This window comes from Phocoena sinus, chromosome 12, assembly GCF_008692025.1.
Source record: "Phocoena sinus isolate mPhoSin1 chromosome 12, mPhoSin1.pri, whole genome shotgun sequence".
NCBI classification, from domain to species: domain Eukaryota; kingdom Metazoa; phylum Chordata; class Mammalia; order Artiodactyla; family Phocoenidae; genus Phocoena; species Phocoena sinus.
The window spans coordinates 34,477,526-34,495,309 of record NC_045774.1 but is presented as its reverse complement, the minus strand read 5'-3'; the positions used below and the strand labels follow the sequence as shown (position 1 = coordinate 34,495,309).

Sequence of the window (17,784 nt, the reverse complement as noted above, 5' to 3'; positions counted from 1 at the left end):
AAATTTTTATTATTGTCAAGTTCCTATTATCTCTCTGAACATGCTAAATCGTTGCTGAGTTTTTTTTTTAATTACTGGAATAAATACGTACACTATAATATATTTAAATAGGGATTTATTTAAATTAGTAACTATTCAAAGTCAGAGTGGTCTCTGATAATGAACACAATTCAAAACTCACATGATTTGATTTCACAAGTTCTGGGAAAAACTGTTTTAAATATGTTTTAGGTCTTTCCGGATGTCAATAAAGAAGTAACCAAAAAAAGTCCTTTGGTCTGTGGTTAGAATTCACACATCGTTTATGGGGCAGGTGTTCTTTCCTTAACTGACACAAGTGCTGAATCACTAAAACCAACCCTTCTAATCTAGAGTAAAACGGTTTAGACCTAATTATAACAATCAGAAAATCAGAAAGTTAATTTCATTACATAGATTAGTAGAAGCCGTCCCCATTTCCTAATAAATTATTTTTCTTTAAAATAACAAAATCTTCTCAAATAATGTCTTTCGCCATTTAAAAATATTATTTCACATGAAAAAGTTCTGTTTCATTTAAGTAAATTTCATCTAACAGCTTTGCTAAAATCTTAGTTTTAAAAAGGTGCAATCTTTCCAAATATTTATTAGAAGTAGAAAAAGTAGATGTCCCAATTAAAATGTAAAGTTTTCAAATTCAAGACTTTGAATACTGCATCAAAGATAGACATTTCTAAAAATAATTTTTTAGATTTTTTTTAACACCTTACTTGAAATTACCTTCTCTCCCGTTCTCAGTGCTTACTCACCAGTCATTTAGCAGGGCCTAACAAAATTTATTAGTATTATAGTATACAAAAGTATAAACTACTACATGTAAGGCAAAGTTTTTTCTTTTCCTTTAGTGTTTTTCAGTGTTAAATAATTGACTGATAATTTGTACCTATTCAAATGAATTTAGTAGTTAATAACCCTAACCAAAATGTCTATTTCACAGCAGTTGAAAATCTAGCAGCCAATAAAAAATACAAGTTTTACTTAATTTATTGCTTACTCACTTCTTTATACTTATAAGATGAAGGAAGTATATGAATAATCTATATTTATATGATTATATGTAAAAACATAGGCTAGCTCTCCATTTTTTAATATTTTTATTGCATAGTCAAGGTTGGTACTTAACAATTAAGTGAGAAAATTTTAAGTATGAACATTCTACAATAGATGTGAATGACATGTGCCATTGTACAAAAATGCCCACGGTTTGGAACATTTCCACTTAAGTAAACAACACAGAAATTTTGCTGGCAGTTATTTTCCTCCACAGCTTTTGAAAATAATACAACTGATATTATCTTATCTGAGCTTCTTTTGCTTGTTTTTAATGTACCTATTTTAGGGATTTTTCCTAAAATAAGGCCTGCTTCAGCTAAGTTTTAGGGAAAAATGTGTTCCATTCAAGTACAAACACAAAATTGCCCTAAACTTTAAAAATTCTTTTACATTTTTAAACTTCAAATATTTTTATTCTATTTTTAAAAATGTAATGTTCAGTTAGACTGAAAGGGTAATTCATTGATCTGTAGTGTATGGCCTAAAGGCAATCTAAGAGCCAAATTGTACAGCAGCTACAATTTGGCTCTTAGAAGTGTTAAGCCTTAGATAAAAAATGATTCCAAAGTTTTTATAGGAAAAAATTCAACATCATTTCAAATAAGATTATGCCTTAATGAATATAATTTTTGCATATTACCAAATCAACATTTTTTCAAATAAAACTGAACGTTTAGGTTTATCAAGTTCTATTCTGACAGTCATCTTAGTGTCCAACCATATACCACTGACATAAATAGAGCAAATTTATATTTATTTAATAAATCATATTATCAATTTCAAATATTGGGATATAATGTTTTACTTAATTTTAAAGCTTAGATATAAAAAGTATTCAACTTTCACTCTCTGTGAACTTAGGTCATCCAGAATCAAGAGCAGTTTTAAACCTGTGAAGCTCAACAGAATATGTTGTAAATATGTAGAAAATTTTACTGTAGAAATGTAATTCTTGTCTTTAATAAATCATGATAAATATAAGCTCATGTAGAGAAATACTGGTGCTCTGTTTTGAGTTAGCTGAAATTCTTTCTTAAGAATGTGACAGGCCATATTTCATTAGATTTTTACATAATTTTATTCCTCTTGAGTCTGTATGGACCAATATCAATATTGTGAATTCATATTAAAAAGTGAAAAAAGTTTTCTTTTGTCCTAATATTTAAAGCCTATGAAATATGAATAAATGCAAGTTGAATACAATGTTATAATTTTCAAATTTTCTCTGATTTTACTACCATATCCCTAGCTGATTAAATTAAGCTTGAAGAAAATTAAATTCAATTAGCCATAAAAGAATTATGTCGGAATTAAAATAGCACAATTTTTTGCCATATGAACTCTTATATATGCATCAAATTAATAAAAGTCATGTTCATATAATGCATAATTCACTATGTATCATTATTCAATATACTTATCTAACCGGTTTAATTTTTTAATGTCATATTTCAATACTTATCAAACTGCAATTGTAACCAGTAATCAGTAATAAGATATTAAAAGACAAAACAAATGTTTATTAATACAAGTTATTTCTTGTGTATGTTTATAACCCAACTGTATAGTCAAACAGTAAATAGTTATAAAATTTCTAAAAGCATTGATGGTTCTCTAAGGATAGGATTCACTATAGAATTTTGTAAACTCTTCAAGTAGGCGGAGCAAGAATAAACTTCACTATAAGTTTTATCCCTGGGGCAAATAGGCAAACAGGTGACTTGAAAATGTAAATAATAATAATGATTTCAGCAGATAACTCCAAGGATTAAATATCTTTATAAATACAATTTAAAAATTTAATAAGATTAAATATATATGTGTACTTGTACTAAATTTGTGTATAGATGAGAATATATAAAGTATTATTTAATTAAATTGTGTTAATGTGTTGTATTAGATATATTCACATATATTTATGTATAGACATATACATATATAAAATACATTTATACATTTATTACATATGCTTACACACCCAAATCTATACAAAGACACCTGGCCCATAATAATCCTTCAGTATTTAGAGCTATAATCATAATCACTAAGCTACCATAAACTATGTGCTGATAACAAACATTTATCTCTGACACTCTCTCATTCTAGTGCTCTGATTCATTTATTTTCATTGACAAACTAGCCCACTTTCTCCTGTTTCTCCTCCAACAGAGACTTTTTTTTTCTTTCTTTTTTTTTTTTTTTTGGCGTGACCAACTCCTCTTCTATCCATATTTTCCATGTTGGTGTTCTCTGAGATCCACATATTTCTTCTGACCTGACACATGGACTACAGGGCAATCCCTGAAACAAACTTCTTTCATGCACTTACTATTCTGTAATATTAAATCTGAGAATTTTACTATGCTTTTTACTTCAGACATACATTTTCGTGGGCTATTGTTCATCTGCATCTGAATGTCCTACAGGAGCTTCACACTCTTTGGAACGTAACTGAATCATGCCTCTATCTCCAAAACGACTGCTGCTCTTGTGGCAAGTCTTATAAGTAATATTTTTATCACCTACCACATTTACTTAGCCCAGAAACCTCCAGTCTGTCATCAACCCCTCCCTCTTGCTCACAGCTTCTCATAAACTGTCAAGTTCAGAATATTCTACCCAAAAAGACCACCGATCCTGTCTTTTCCCTTCTATTTGTAGCTGCTATTAGCTCCTGTTGTTTGTCTCATATCCATCTAGTAAATCTCTACAGGAATGGATGTCTAATCTACCATCTGAGATGATTTTTTTGCCTTAAACATTTCAGAAATTCTTTAGCTTTATCTATAATTTTCAAATTTACAATGAACATGATCTACTTTTTTACCATCAGGAAAACACATTATAAAAATAATATCCTTTTAAAGGTTCCTATTGATTACAGCATAAATTCAATACCCTTATTATAGTTCAGAAGCCACTTAAATTATGACCACAAATTATCTGATCACCTATTATTCCCTGAGCTGTTCTTGAACCATATTTCGAATTTCCAAACTTGTATAATGATCTAAACACTTTTCTCTCATTCTAAAATTTTCTTATTTGCCTGCTCAACTTCTATATAGGCTGCAGAAAAAAAAGTCACCACCTCTTGGTAAGTTTTTTGTGTGGTAAGCTGTTTGGGTGGTAAGTTCCCAGTGTTCTCAAAACAGTTTATATCTATTAAAGCACCTTTCACATTGTATCACAAATATTGATTTTTAAAAAATCTATCTTCCTTCACTGGCCTAAGGAGTCCTTAAGGGCAAGAATCAAACTCTATTCATTTTGTAGAAGGAAGGATAGAAGGAAGAAATGAATTGTAGATATACAAAGAATTGTAGATATACAATTTAAAGGAATAATTTCCATGATTTTAACATATTTTGGCAGGAAAAAGAAATATGATATTTACTATATTCAAAACACAATATTTAAAAATATTACCTCCTCCAAATCTTACTTTTCCCAAGAGGGAAGAACATTTTCATGGTATTTAAAAATTGCTATAAGAAGCACTTTTGAACATTATATTTATGGGCTTATTTAAGCAAAACTATGCTCTGACTTCTGCAAATGTACACGTGGTTTCATGAGTATTCTTTTTGATAAACAGAAGAAATGGCTAATGGAGTCTCTAGTCATAGTGAAGACAAGAGTTCTAGCATTGCTTTAGTTGTTTTTGCTAATGTAGACTGATATCTCCAAGTTGCCAATTCTTCTAAGAGTAAAACTCTTACAATATCCAAAAGGACCATATATGGTTCTCTACAATTTCCTCTCTAATATCATTTCTGTTCACTCTCCTCCTCCTTCCAGACTTACTGGTTTCTCACTTTTTCTGGAATATGCCAACACACTCTTACCATAACACTTTGCTAAAGATATTCTCTCAACTTGGAAAGCCATTTACCCAGATATCTGTTTGGTTAACTCCCTCACCTCTCTCAGCTAGAGAGAGCTTGCTGTACTTAAATCATCCCCTGCATGCTTTGTAACTGTGTAGAAAGTTGATTCATTCTTCTGTTACTTGGAATTAAGGCTTTTGAAAATTCTGGCTAACTCAAATGGATCTTAGATCTAAAGATAAGATAAAACTCTTGTAAAAAAAAAAAACTGTGCAGTAATGGGTTAACTATTACTTGGGGTGCTCAAACTCTGCACATTTCAAAGAAAGGACTAGCCCTTGCTTGCCTCCTGAGAGATAACATCTAAGCCCCTGGAATATCCTGTCAGAGAGAGTGTTTCTGTATATCTGGGATCTTGGGCCACACCAGATAGTTTATGGGAACAATGTGATCTATGGTGAATGCCTGTTTTTGTTCACTTGGGGTCCTGGATCATACCACTTAATCTCTAGAGGGCCTAGAGACCCAGTAGCTAAGGTCAGTCACACAAATCCTCAACGCCTATGTAACTGCTCCCATAAAAACACTGGACACAAAGGCACAGATGAGCTTCCCTAACTGGAAATACCTTGTCCTTGTTGTGACACATCATCCCTAGGAGAATTAAGCACTATCCGTGTATCTTCACCAGGAGAGGATAACTGACAGTTCGCGCCTGTTTTCTCATACACCTTGCCATATATGCCTTTTTCCTTTGCTGGCTTTAGTTTCTATTCGTTCCCTGTGATAAACCATAACTCTGAGTATAACAGGTTTTCTGAGTTCTGTATTTCTAGAAAATCAACAAGACTAGGAGTGATCTGGTAGGCCCCCAACGCAAAACAGGAGGAAATTTTTGTGACTTTGGGTTAGGTAACATGATAACAAAAGTATGAGCCCCCAAAAAATTGATAAATAGGCTTCTAAATTTAAAACCTTTTTGTTTCAAAAGATAACATTATGAAAGTGAAAAGACAAGCCACAGAAGGGAAGAAAATATTTTCGATTACATATCTGAAAATATTTGCAAATCAAATATCCAGAATACAGAAATAAGTCTTATAGCTCAATAACAAGAGGATAAAGATTGGCAAAAAATTTGAAGAGACATTTTATTTTAAAAAAGACAAATAAATTCCTAATAAGCCCAGGAAAAAATGTTCAACATCACTTGTCATTAAGGAAATGAAATTAAAACCACAATGAGATACCTTTGGCTATGATACAAAAGACAGTACCAAGTTTTGGTAAGGATTTGGAGAAATTGGAATCCAAATACGTTGTAAATGGGAACGTAAAATGGTACATTATTCATGTTATCTCCAAAAGGGAAATAATACAAATGAGCTTTAACTGGTGTTGGATAAACAAAATGTGGTATATCCATACATAAAATACTATTTAGCAACAAAAACACACCAGAATATTAATATATGCTCCAACATAGATGAACCTTAAAAACATTAAGCTAAGTAAAAGAAGTTAGTTTCAAACGACTACATACTGTGTGATTTATTTTATATGAAATGTCCAGGAAAGGCAAATTTATAGATAGAAAGCAGAGCAGTGGTTGCCTGGGGCTGGAAATGTAAGCGATAATGATTGGCAAATAGCTCAAGGGACTTCTTTGAGGTGATGGAAATAGTCTAAAACTGGTGGTGGTTGCACAACTCTATAAATTTACTAAAAATCATTGAATTGAACACCTATAATGGATGAATTTTATGGTTTAAAAAATTATACATCAATTAAGCTAAACACTATCTTCTTCTTATATAGTGTTTTGGTTAAAAAAAAATGAAGAATATAATAATGAAGATAGGGAATATAGCGAAGGAGGAACAGAAAATTTGCAGTATTAAACAGGGTGGTCAGGTAAGCCTCATAGAGAAAGGAGTTAGCCAAGTTGACATCTGGTTGAAGAGCTTGCCAACCCAAGGGAAGAGTGTGAGCAAAGCTTTAAGGCTGGAGCATATCCTCAAGTTTGAGGAACAGTGAGGAGGTCAGTGTGGCAAGAAGAAGATTAGCAAACAATAAACTCAGAGAAATAATGGGAGTAAGGAGAGAAAAATAAAAGGCCTTATTATCCATTGTAAGGTCCTTATTTTAAGAAAAAATGGGAGAGCCATAGGAGGTTCTTTAACAGAGGAAAGGCATAATCTGGCATACCACTTAAAAGCATGACTCTGGATGCTATGAGAATAGACTTCAGGAGTGAAAGAGAAGTAGGGAGACAAATTAGGTGGCTATTTTGATAATCCTGGCAATAAGTTATGATGATTTGAACCAAGGGGGAAGACGGAGGTTGCAGTGCGAGTGGTGATATTCTGGATAAAATTGGCATCAATTTTTCTCCTTTTAAAAGTTAATTCATACTTTTAAAAGAACTAGAAGATAATACATCAAAATGTTAATCATATTTCTCTCTATTTGATAAAGTTATTGAATATTTGTGCTTCTACTTTGTCTAACTTTCTAGCCATGTGCATGTATTATTTCTATAGAGAAAAGTAGAATTTTTTTCAATATCCAGTTTATTGAACAAGATCATAATGCAAACAAACGTTGTTTTTGCAAAAATTTTAAGTCAACACCAAACTGGTTACAGATATGAAGTAAATAGTAATAGATGGTAATGTTAGCAATATGCAGAATAGTCAAAGAAGCAACAGATATTTCCTGAATACAGAGCGGTGAACTCACCTTTCCATAAACATGCGGTAACATTATTACCAACTAACTTTCCTGGCATTATATGACTCTTTCCAGAATGTCTAATGTCTAATTTTTTTAACTGATAGTAAGTGCAGTTCCAGTCATAATAAATATAACTTATATCAGTAAGGAAATTTTGTTATGCTGAGATAACGAACAACCTCAAATTCTCAGAGATTTAAGTAACAAAGGTATATTTCTCATTTCATTACATGTCCAGTTCAAGTGGGTGAGGGAAGGGTCTCTAATAATTATAGTTACTTAGGGACCCAGACTGTTGAAGGCTCCATTTTGACATGATCTACCAGGATGAAATATGTTAAATCATGAACTAGTTCTTAAAGCATCAGTCCAAAATGATACACCTTATCTCTGCTCTCATTACATTGGCCAATGCAAGTCCTATGGCTACAAAAGTGTAGGGAAGTCCAATTCTATGATGTACTTGAAAGAAAGAGAAAAATCTATGATAATTATTTTTACAAGATGTGAGATAAGAGAAGAAAATGTTAGACCTTCAATTCATACTCATTTTTATATAAACAAAATTAACCTATACTAATATTTAATACAAAGGTTTTCTAAAATTTAATTTTAAACTCCATTAGTATTTAATGATAAAGAAATCTTAATTTATTCCTACATCAGATGGTCATATGACATGTATAGTCCACAATATATTGAGACAGATTGGGAATTCCAAAAGAATAAGAGTTAAAAGAATTGTCCTAATTCATTCATATACTTGCAATACTTCCATATAATGGATTTTACACGAGTCAAGTAAGGTTGTTTTAAGAATTATTATAATCTAATTTCAACTATCACAAAATAGACAATAACTTTGTAAGATGCCTACAAAGACATTTGAGAATTGCAGACCCTATCAAGAAGATGGCAGAATGACACTTCTATTCCTAGTACAAACTTGTCCTCAGCTACATACAACTGCTGTCTAAAGAAACTGCCAAAACCAGATTTATAAAGAAGGTTACTTCACATATGGATTGATGGCCACCAACATTAATGATAGATCTTCCCTAAGCATATATTTTATATGGTGTATACATGCTGTATACTGGACCTTTATAAGATATCTTTAAGAGCTATTATTTACAAGTACTGAAATAAATACATTAGAGCTATGTCTTTGAATCACTCTATCACGATATTAAATCAACATTTTTATAAATATTGAAGTATTCAGTAATGGAAATGTTTAATATTTTCAATAATGTTCAATAATAGTTAATATGTTATAACAAAGTTAACTTTTGTGAGAGAAAATGGGTTTTATTATTAATAAAAATTTAAGTTGTTTAAAATACTATTAATTTTATATTTATCCTCTTACAATTTCAATTAGTTTTTATGCCTTAGAATGACCATAAATATCAATAAAGAAACTGATATATTAAGGTTTATATTATAAACAAAAATAAATTATATATAATTTATTTTTTCCACCAAAACTCTCTCTCCCCAGATCTTCGTAACTTTGTCAAATGAACAAACCTAATCATTTAGGTCAAAGTGCTCTCATGCATCCTTTAGTCTACCCCTTCCTCACACCTCATATCAAATCCATTAGCAAGTCCTGACATTTCTACTTCCAAAGCATATCCTAAATTGGTCATTTCTCTTCCAGCTGAATGAAGGCACCATGATCTCTCTTCTGGATTATTACATGGTCCTAATGTGTCTCAACCCACTTTTGCCCCACTAACACCAGAGCAGCCAATGATTCTCCTAAAAAGGTGATCAGGTCCTGTCAATCTCTTGCTGCAAACTGGTCATTAGCGCTGATAAAATCTAAACTCCTTGAAATGCTCTTGCCCACTCCTTAAACCTCTTCTCATAAGATCTCCTCTCTGCTTTCTTCTGTATGTTCAACATACAGGGATATTTTTCTCTTCCTCAGACTAAGCCCCTTTTGGTCCCCAAATGTTTGTACTAGCTGTTCACTCTGTTTGAAATACTCATCTCCTGGATATTTTCTTGTCTGATTCCTTCTAAACATTCAGGTCTCTGCTACTAAATCAGCTCTTTAGAGTGGCCTTCCCTGATCATTTTATCTTAGAGGTCTCCACCTGCTTCCCCAGCCCCACTCTGTACTAAATTATGTGTTCCATGGCCTTTAAGGCCTACAAAATTTGTACATCCCCACGTCCTCAGCCTCATCTCTCACTACACTTCCCTTCAATTGCTCTGCTTTATCCTCACTGTCTCCTCTTTGTTTCTTAATTAGATGAAGAAATCTGTTATGTGGTTTGCACTTGCTCTGTCCTCAGCAGAAATGTTCTTCCAGAAATGTGCAAGGCTCATTAGCTCAGTTTCTTCTGGCCTCTGCTCAAATTTCATCTCATCAGAGATATCTGCCCTGATCACCCTATCAAAAGATCATCTCTTCCCTCTGCTTTGCTTTACTCTCTACTTATTTAGATCTTCATGGTACTTGTGTATATTTTAAACCTGTGGGTTGTTTGTCATTTTTTCCAGCCACTGGAACATAAGCTCCAATAGGGTAGTGGCTTACCCCATCCCCTCCATGATTCTAGCCTTTTGAATAATGCTTGGTAATGTGTTATTGTAATTTATATAAGCTAGTACATGCTGAGGCTCACTTGATGTTTGTCTATAAAACATGCTGCTATGATCATTGTAATACAATCATTTTTACTTTTTGTAATTATATTTTAAGTTAATTTCTAGAGGTCAGATGTTTATGTACATGTTATATGTGGATGCTTATTGCCCAGCTGAGACCTAAAAAGTCTGTAACCATTTACACACCCACCGCCTGTGTCTCCTCTCATTTCTGCACATTCACACCTACATTGGGTTTTGTGGATCTTTTTAATATCTGTGACCTAAGAAATGATTCAGTGATTTATTGCTTTATTTGTATTTTATTGTTAGTAAACTTGAAAATTCTTATATGATTCTGGCATGTAAGCTGCCTTTTATATCTTTCTCCCATTTAAAAACTTTATATTCATGTTTGTTTATTGTTATTTAATAAATTCCTTATACACTGAGGATATTTACATTCTATCTGCTATATATATTGTGAATATTTTCCCAGTTTGTAGTCTGTCTTTCATCCACATTTATACAATTTTTTTCAAGAAGGAAGTTTTCTATTTCATAAATTCGATGTTTTCATTTTTTAGAGTCCCTAGTTTAATATTCTTCTGTGGCTTCTTTGAGCATTTTTATTGTTAATATTTTAACTTTTAATATTTTTTCTCCATTTTAACTTATGTTGGGATATGCAGCAGTAGCAGAATTCAAATTAGTTTTACTTTTTAGAAATGGTTGATCAGTTTTCCTCATAATATGCCAATATTATGGCAATCACCATAATAATAGTTAAGATTTACTGCAAGATTTCTATTGGTCAGCCATTTTGCTAACTATTTTATATACAATAGCTCAATTGATCTTCACATCAAAAAGAAACTTCACATCAATTTTCAAGGTTATGATGAAGCTTTTTTTTTCTTAAGAGAGGGACAAAGCAAATGTTGAATGCTGTAAGTTGACCATGAAATCATCTCTCATGTGTAAACAGTCAGGAGGCCAAGTCCTGAATGTATAACACACAGATTTATGCCTTATCTCATGAGGTAGGGCAATCCAATAAGTGTCTGAGCAACATGCTATTGAGTGTATCATGCTGCCTATTATCATTGTTGTTGTAAACTGGGAGTATTCAATCCAGTACCACAGAACCTTACATGACTTCATGTCGCCTTCCTCAAGTTCCTTCAAACCTCCATTCCCCAAAAATCTCCTGTCATGGAGTCATCACCACAGCACGGGTGAAGCCGGTTCCACTGCCTGCACCAACACGAGAAGCATCAAGAGAAGGAAGAATATGTTTCCTTGCACTTAAAACAAGGGACACCAAAAAAATGGAAATAAATGCTTAGGAAAATATATTCCAAATGAAAACTGGAGTAGCAATATGATTATCAAACAAAATAGGACTTAATAAAAAGCTATATAGGGAAATGGATGATAATAATAGAGTTGAAGATATAACCCTCATAGCATAAGGACATGCAACAACTAAACCTCAAAAATATGATGGAACAAAAGATAGAAAGAAATGAGGAGTGAACTAGAAAAATGAATTGCTGAAGGACTATTTCACATAACCCTCTCAGAAAATAACAGGTAAAGCAGAAGAAAAATAAGCAGTGAGAGCAAGATCTGAACAAAACAATTAAAAACAAGCTATCTGGTATATAGACAGAGATAGTGTACTAAACAACAAAACATGCTTTTTGAGCTCACATGAAATATTTCCAAAATAGGACATGTTTCATGTCATAAAGGAAGCCTGAATCAATTTCAAAGGAACAATAATATAATACAGACTATTGTTCTCTAACAACGTACAATAGAATTAGTAATTAAAAGCAAAGAACAGCTAAAGGAAATTTTATATTATCAGTAAATAAAATAAATAGCCATTGGATTTAAAAGGAAAAAATGTTCTTAGAACTGAGTAAGAGTGAAAATACTACATGGCAAAATTTATGGGAAACAAAGAAATATTTAGAGAAAAATACAGGTTTAAGCACACTTATCAAGAAGCAAGAAACGTTTTTAAAATGACTGTGATTTAAACTAGGAAGCTAGAAAAGGAGCAAGAGAGCAAACAGGACGCAAGAAAATAATGAAGACTAAGTAAAAAATCAATGAGAGAAGCAAAACAACAGAGAATTTTAACAAAACCAAATTCTGATTTCCCTCCAAAAAATTCTATGTCCAGTAGTTCTTACAGAATTCTACCAAATTAAAGGAAGAGTTTAAAGCCCATTTCTTTTTTTGCAAATACCTCAGAAAATAGAAAACAACAAAATCTATGTAGCTCATTTTAGAAAGCTAGTGTTATCTTGAATCTAAAATAGTAGATGAGTCTATTAGCTCATTTCAATTACGATCAAATGTAAAAATCTTAAATATAATATCAAACTCCTACACTGTATTTCAAATGTATATATGTATAATATGAAAGGATCCTTCAATCTGAAAAGTCTTTAAAGGTAATCTACATTAGCAGACTGAAGACACCAAACCATGTTATTATCTTAGTCAATGATACAGTATTAAGTTCAATACCTATTTATTATGAAAATACCTAGAAAGCAAGGAATAGATAGGAACTTGCTTAATTTAGTGATAGTTAAACACCAGTTCTAGAGCATTACACTTAATGGAGGAATTTTAGACACATTTTCTTTATGATTCAGAATTCCCATTATTTAACACAGTACTGGAGGCCCTGGACTATACTATGAAGGTAAGAAAAAACGACAGTTGTAGAACATGGTAGGGAAGAGACACAACTTGATATTTTTCTAATGACATCAATATCTATTTAGGAAAACCAGAGAAATAAAAAAGATAAACTATGAGAATTAATGAAAGTTCATCAGTACTGCTAATAATATTCACCTGCATTTTTCCACTTCAGTGGTAACCAGTGAGAACAGAGGAAATATGGTATCTATCAATATAGCAATATAGTATGTGTACGTGTCTGCATTCTAGGAACTAGCTTAGAATACATAAGATCTCTATGGAGACATATTTTTTAAATTCTAATACATGATCCAAAAAATGAGCTTTTTGTTTGTTTGTTTGTTTTAATGAGAGATAAACTATGCTCATGGATGGGAAGACCTTACTGTTTAAAAAACTGAAGTCATAATTAAAAACATGTCTACTTTAGAAATCCCAGCTCAGAATGGCTTCATTTGGAATTCTACTAAATATTTAAATAAAAAGTGACATCTAATTTATATAATATCTTGAGAATGACAGAAAAAGACTTAACCCAAGAAATTCTATAATTTCAACATAACACAAAAACCTCAGTAGGATGTTATAAGAAATAAAATTTATAAGCCAATTTCATACCCTAAAAGAAATATAAAAGTTCTTTAAAACTAATAAACTAAATTCAGTGATATATCACCAAATTGATTTTATTCCACAAATAAATGGCTTAACATTCAAAAAACATCAGTGTAAAAAATCATATTATCACCACAAAAGTTATAGAAAAATATTTGATAAACATACATTCATGACTTTTTAAAAAACTGGTAAAAAACTAGAAACTTCTTTAAACTAAAACAAACATTATATTTAATGATAAATTATTAAAACTTTCTCTCTATGGTTGTGAGTGGGACAAGGAGGTCCTTTATCATTACTCTTATTCAATATTATACTAGAAGCACTAGCTAGTACTTCAACTGAAGGAAAATAAAGTACAATCATTGGAAAGAAGAAATAAGATTCAATCAATATACACAGAAAACTTAAATGTGTACATAACAAATCTAAAATAATCTAAAGATATATTCTTAGAATTCAACAAACACAACAAAGAAAAAATGAAAACGTCAAAAGATACCACTTATAATAGAATTTAAAAACTCAAATAACTGGGCTTCCCTGGTGGTGCAGTGGTTGAGAGTCCGCCTGCCAATGCAGGGGACACGGGCTCGTGCCCCGGTCCGGGAGGATCCCACATGCCGCAGAGCAGCTGGGCCCGTGAGCCATGGACGCTGAGCCTGCACGTCTGGAGCCTGTGCTCCGCAACGGGAGAGGCCACAACAGTGAGAGGCCCAAGTACCCCCCCCCAAAAAAAATAAATCAAATAACTAAGAATAAATCTGAAATAGAAATGTAAGAACTCCACAAATAAAAATTATAAAATGTTATTGACAGAAGTGAAAAGAGGTCTATTCATATAACTAGACAGATATACTAGGTTCTTGGATCAGAAGACTTCATTGAAAATGATGTGAATTCTCTCTAAACCAATGCACTGCTAATAACAAATGGGAGAACCAATTTTACAGTAGTAGTTCTCAAATTTGGCTGCATTTTTAATCATCAGGGAGATTTTTTAAAAGCCCAATACTTATCACTTACATAATTAAATATTTGTCTTTTGAGAAGACAGCCAGGCTCTGAAAGTTGCTAAGAAAGTAAATCTTAGACGTCCCCATCACAAGAAAAAAATTGTAATTACATGTGGTAACAAATGTTAACTAGACTTACTGTGGTGATCATTTTGCTATACATACAAATATTGAATCATTATTTTGTATACCTGAAACTAATACAATGCTATATCTAAATTAAATCTCAATTATTTTAAAAAGACTGATAATATCAAATGTTGTCAAAAATATGGGTTAATTCGAGCTCTCATATTCTGCTGGTAGGAATGTAAAGTGGTATAACTATTAGTACTTAGGAAACTTGTTTTCCATTACCTACCCAGGCTGAACATATACACACTGTGTGATGTGGCAATTCCTCTCATTTATACACCCAGTTGAATGCTATACACATGTGAACAAACATGTACAAGAATGTACATGACAACATTACTATTGACATCTCCAACTGGAAATAATCTAAATGTCCATTAGTAGTGGAATGGATAAATAAATTGTGATATATTCATCCAACGGAATATTATACACACTGGAATAAATAAACTAATAGAAGAGCATGGATTAATCTTACAAAGATAATGTTGAACAGATATGCCAAACATAAAAAGATACATATTATAATTTTCCATTAATATAAAGTTCATAAATGGTAATGGTTACTCTTGGGGAGGAATGTGGATAATGATTGAGAAAGGGTATAAGACAGAACTTCCAGAATACTTGTAATTTTCTATTTCTTGACCATGATGGTGGTTACATGAATGTACTTAATTTGTGAAAATTCATCAAGGTGTATGCTTCTTTCTCTTAATTGAGGTATAACATAATAGTAAAGTATTAAAAGATGAAGATAGTCTGAACACATGGAGAGTCTATGTTCTTTTGTAAGACTTAGTGTAAGACTCAATTCTTCCCAAGTTAATCTATAAAATCAATATAATCCAATACAAATTTCAGTTGGATTTTTAAAGTAATCAGTTGATTTATTTAAAGACATGTTTGAAAGGCCTATGAATAGCTACATCAACTTAGAATAAAGGAGTAAAAACAAAAGATTGGTTTATACATGAACTATTATTCTAGAGCCATAGTTACAAAAAGAATGCTTCAACACAATTGAGAAAATACAAACTAATGACATAGAAGAGATATTTCAGAGACAGACCAACTGAGATGTGAGCATAATTTTAAGACAGCAACACAAATCAAAGGGGAAAGGATAACTAGCTTAGTAAATGGTGCTGGGAAATTGTGGTTACTATACGGAAAAAAGCTAAAATTGGATTCCTCTCCCCTTCATGGCATAGTTTAAAAATTAAATGTGAAATATAAAACTGTAAAGTTGATATAAAATAACATAGGAAAATATCTTTGTAAACCGAACATGAAGAAGAACTTTCTTATGAGAAACCTCAAAAGCACAAAAAAATGAGACAATAAAATGACTTGGGGCCAGCTTAAGAACAAAGATACATTTCATGATATTATATATATGGAAAAATATGGTCTGATTCAAAATAATCAATTTACAAATGAATTAAACAAAACCGTCTATATAAAACTGAAGGCTGCCTGCACCAATTCATTGCCTACAGGTGTGTGTATGTGTGCTTTTGTGTGTGTGTGTGTGTGTGTGTGTGTGAACTGGGTCTGACATTTGTCAAGCTTTGTTTTATTTCATAACATAATACCTAAAAAATTATTTTGTCTATAAAAGGGAAAGATTTGCCTACCAAAAATTCTTCATCTTCCCAGTAGTTTGTCTGTATTTAACTCTACTACTGCCTCAATTCTATGACTCTGGGAACCAAAAATGCATATTTGCCCAGAAAATGACTCTGTCTTACATGTATTCAAACCACTGCTTAAATATTCTACGGTATGTGTTGTATGTGTTGTAGGTCTTAATGCTCTTTTACTGAATTAATACAGTAAGTTACACCAAAGCACACTAACTTATTCAATAATCTTAGCTGAATTCTGACTTTAGAACTCTGCCATAGATTCTTTAAAAATTATCTTGTAATTAGTAAACATTAACTTCTATACCTTCAAATAAGAATGCCACTATTTAAGAAATTGGAAGTTAGGCCACTGCAGAGTGAGAGAAGCGCTGATACAAGCAACTTTTAGAAGTGGTTAAGAGTCTGGTGAATTTTTCTTTCTAAATGCTGTGCTTTTAATAGTTGCTTTTTTTAAACCGTATTTTATATTCTAGAAACATAGATATGGAAAACTTAACTTTTCACTCGAGTTACAACCAATTTCAAAGAAAAGGCAGAAATAATTCATCATTCGTGTTGAACTATTTGAAGGCCAAGAAGCTTCACTCAATTCCTAGTCCCTACCCACCCCCCAGAGTCCTATCTCATTTCTCCCTTCTCCAATACTATTGGGTCTCGACCATTCCTCAATTACTTTCTCTGATGACCACCTTTCCTCTAACAGAATTCATATATTCTGTTAAAATTTTCCACTAAAATTCCCCAGAGCATATACCTTATGAGCACTTTCTCGCCAGAGATTGGAAGGTGCTTACCTTCAAAATAGAAGCCTGACTGGACTTCTAGGACCCTGGGGAGGGTCCTGAGGTCAAGGGAGTGGATGAATTCTTCCAGCGACAATGCCATTGCTTTGGCTTGGGTCTTGCGCAGACCTGGTACTTACAGAAGCTTTTGGCTTCTGGGTGTCACTTGTCTGCAACTGTAGTCTCACTTCATCATTCCTTTCTCAGGCAGGAATGTCACACTGGAGCCCGACTTGGGTGGAGTAGCTCTGTGTGGGGAGGGCAGTGAGGAGGCAGGGGACAAAAGGTGTTACAGCTCTTTTTAGTTCTCATTGTGGCTTCATTTCCTTCTGACATTGAAGTAGAACAGGATGGGGGTGTGGTGAGCATATCTGAACAGACACTGCCAAAAAAGCGAGAATTGACAAGTAGCTCTCTTTGTCTGTCTCTGGTCCAGGTGTGCATCTCAAGCAGGGGCTAGGATGTTTGAGGTCACAGTTGCTTGTGGTTTGTCAACCAGGCAAGAACAGGAATTCAGGACTAAAGTCTAATCTTAAAAAGGGCACCATATTAATTCTTTATCTCTTCACTTCACTTCTAAAGTTTGGCT

The 17,784-nt window shown here is 32.5% G+C and overlaps 1 protein-coding gene across 4 annotated transcripts in view; it reads right to left on the bottom strand.

Moving 5' to 3' along the window:
* THEMIS (thymocyte selection associated) overlaps window positions 1–17,485 on the bottom strand; it is a 203,454-nt gene extending 185,969 nt beyond the window's left edge. For all 4 annotated transcript variants that reach the window (XR_004352617.1, XR_004352615.1, XR_004352616.1 and 1 more), the window contains exon 1: window positions 17,208–17,485. Coding sequence is in view for 1 of the 4 variants with exons in the window: in XM_032651874.1 (XP_032507765.1) it covers window positions 17,208–17,298 (91 nt within the window). In the remaining 3 variants the exon portion in view is untranslated. The remainder of the gene's footprint in view (window positions 1–17,207) is intronic.
* Window positions 17,486–17,784: the final 299 nt, after the last annotated feature.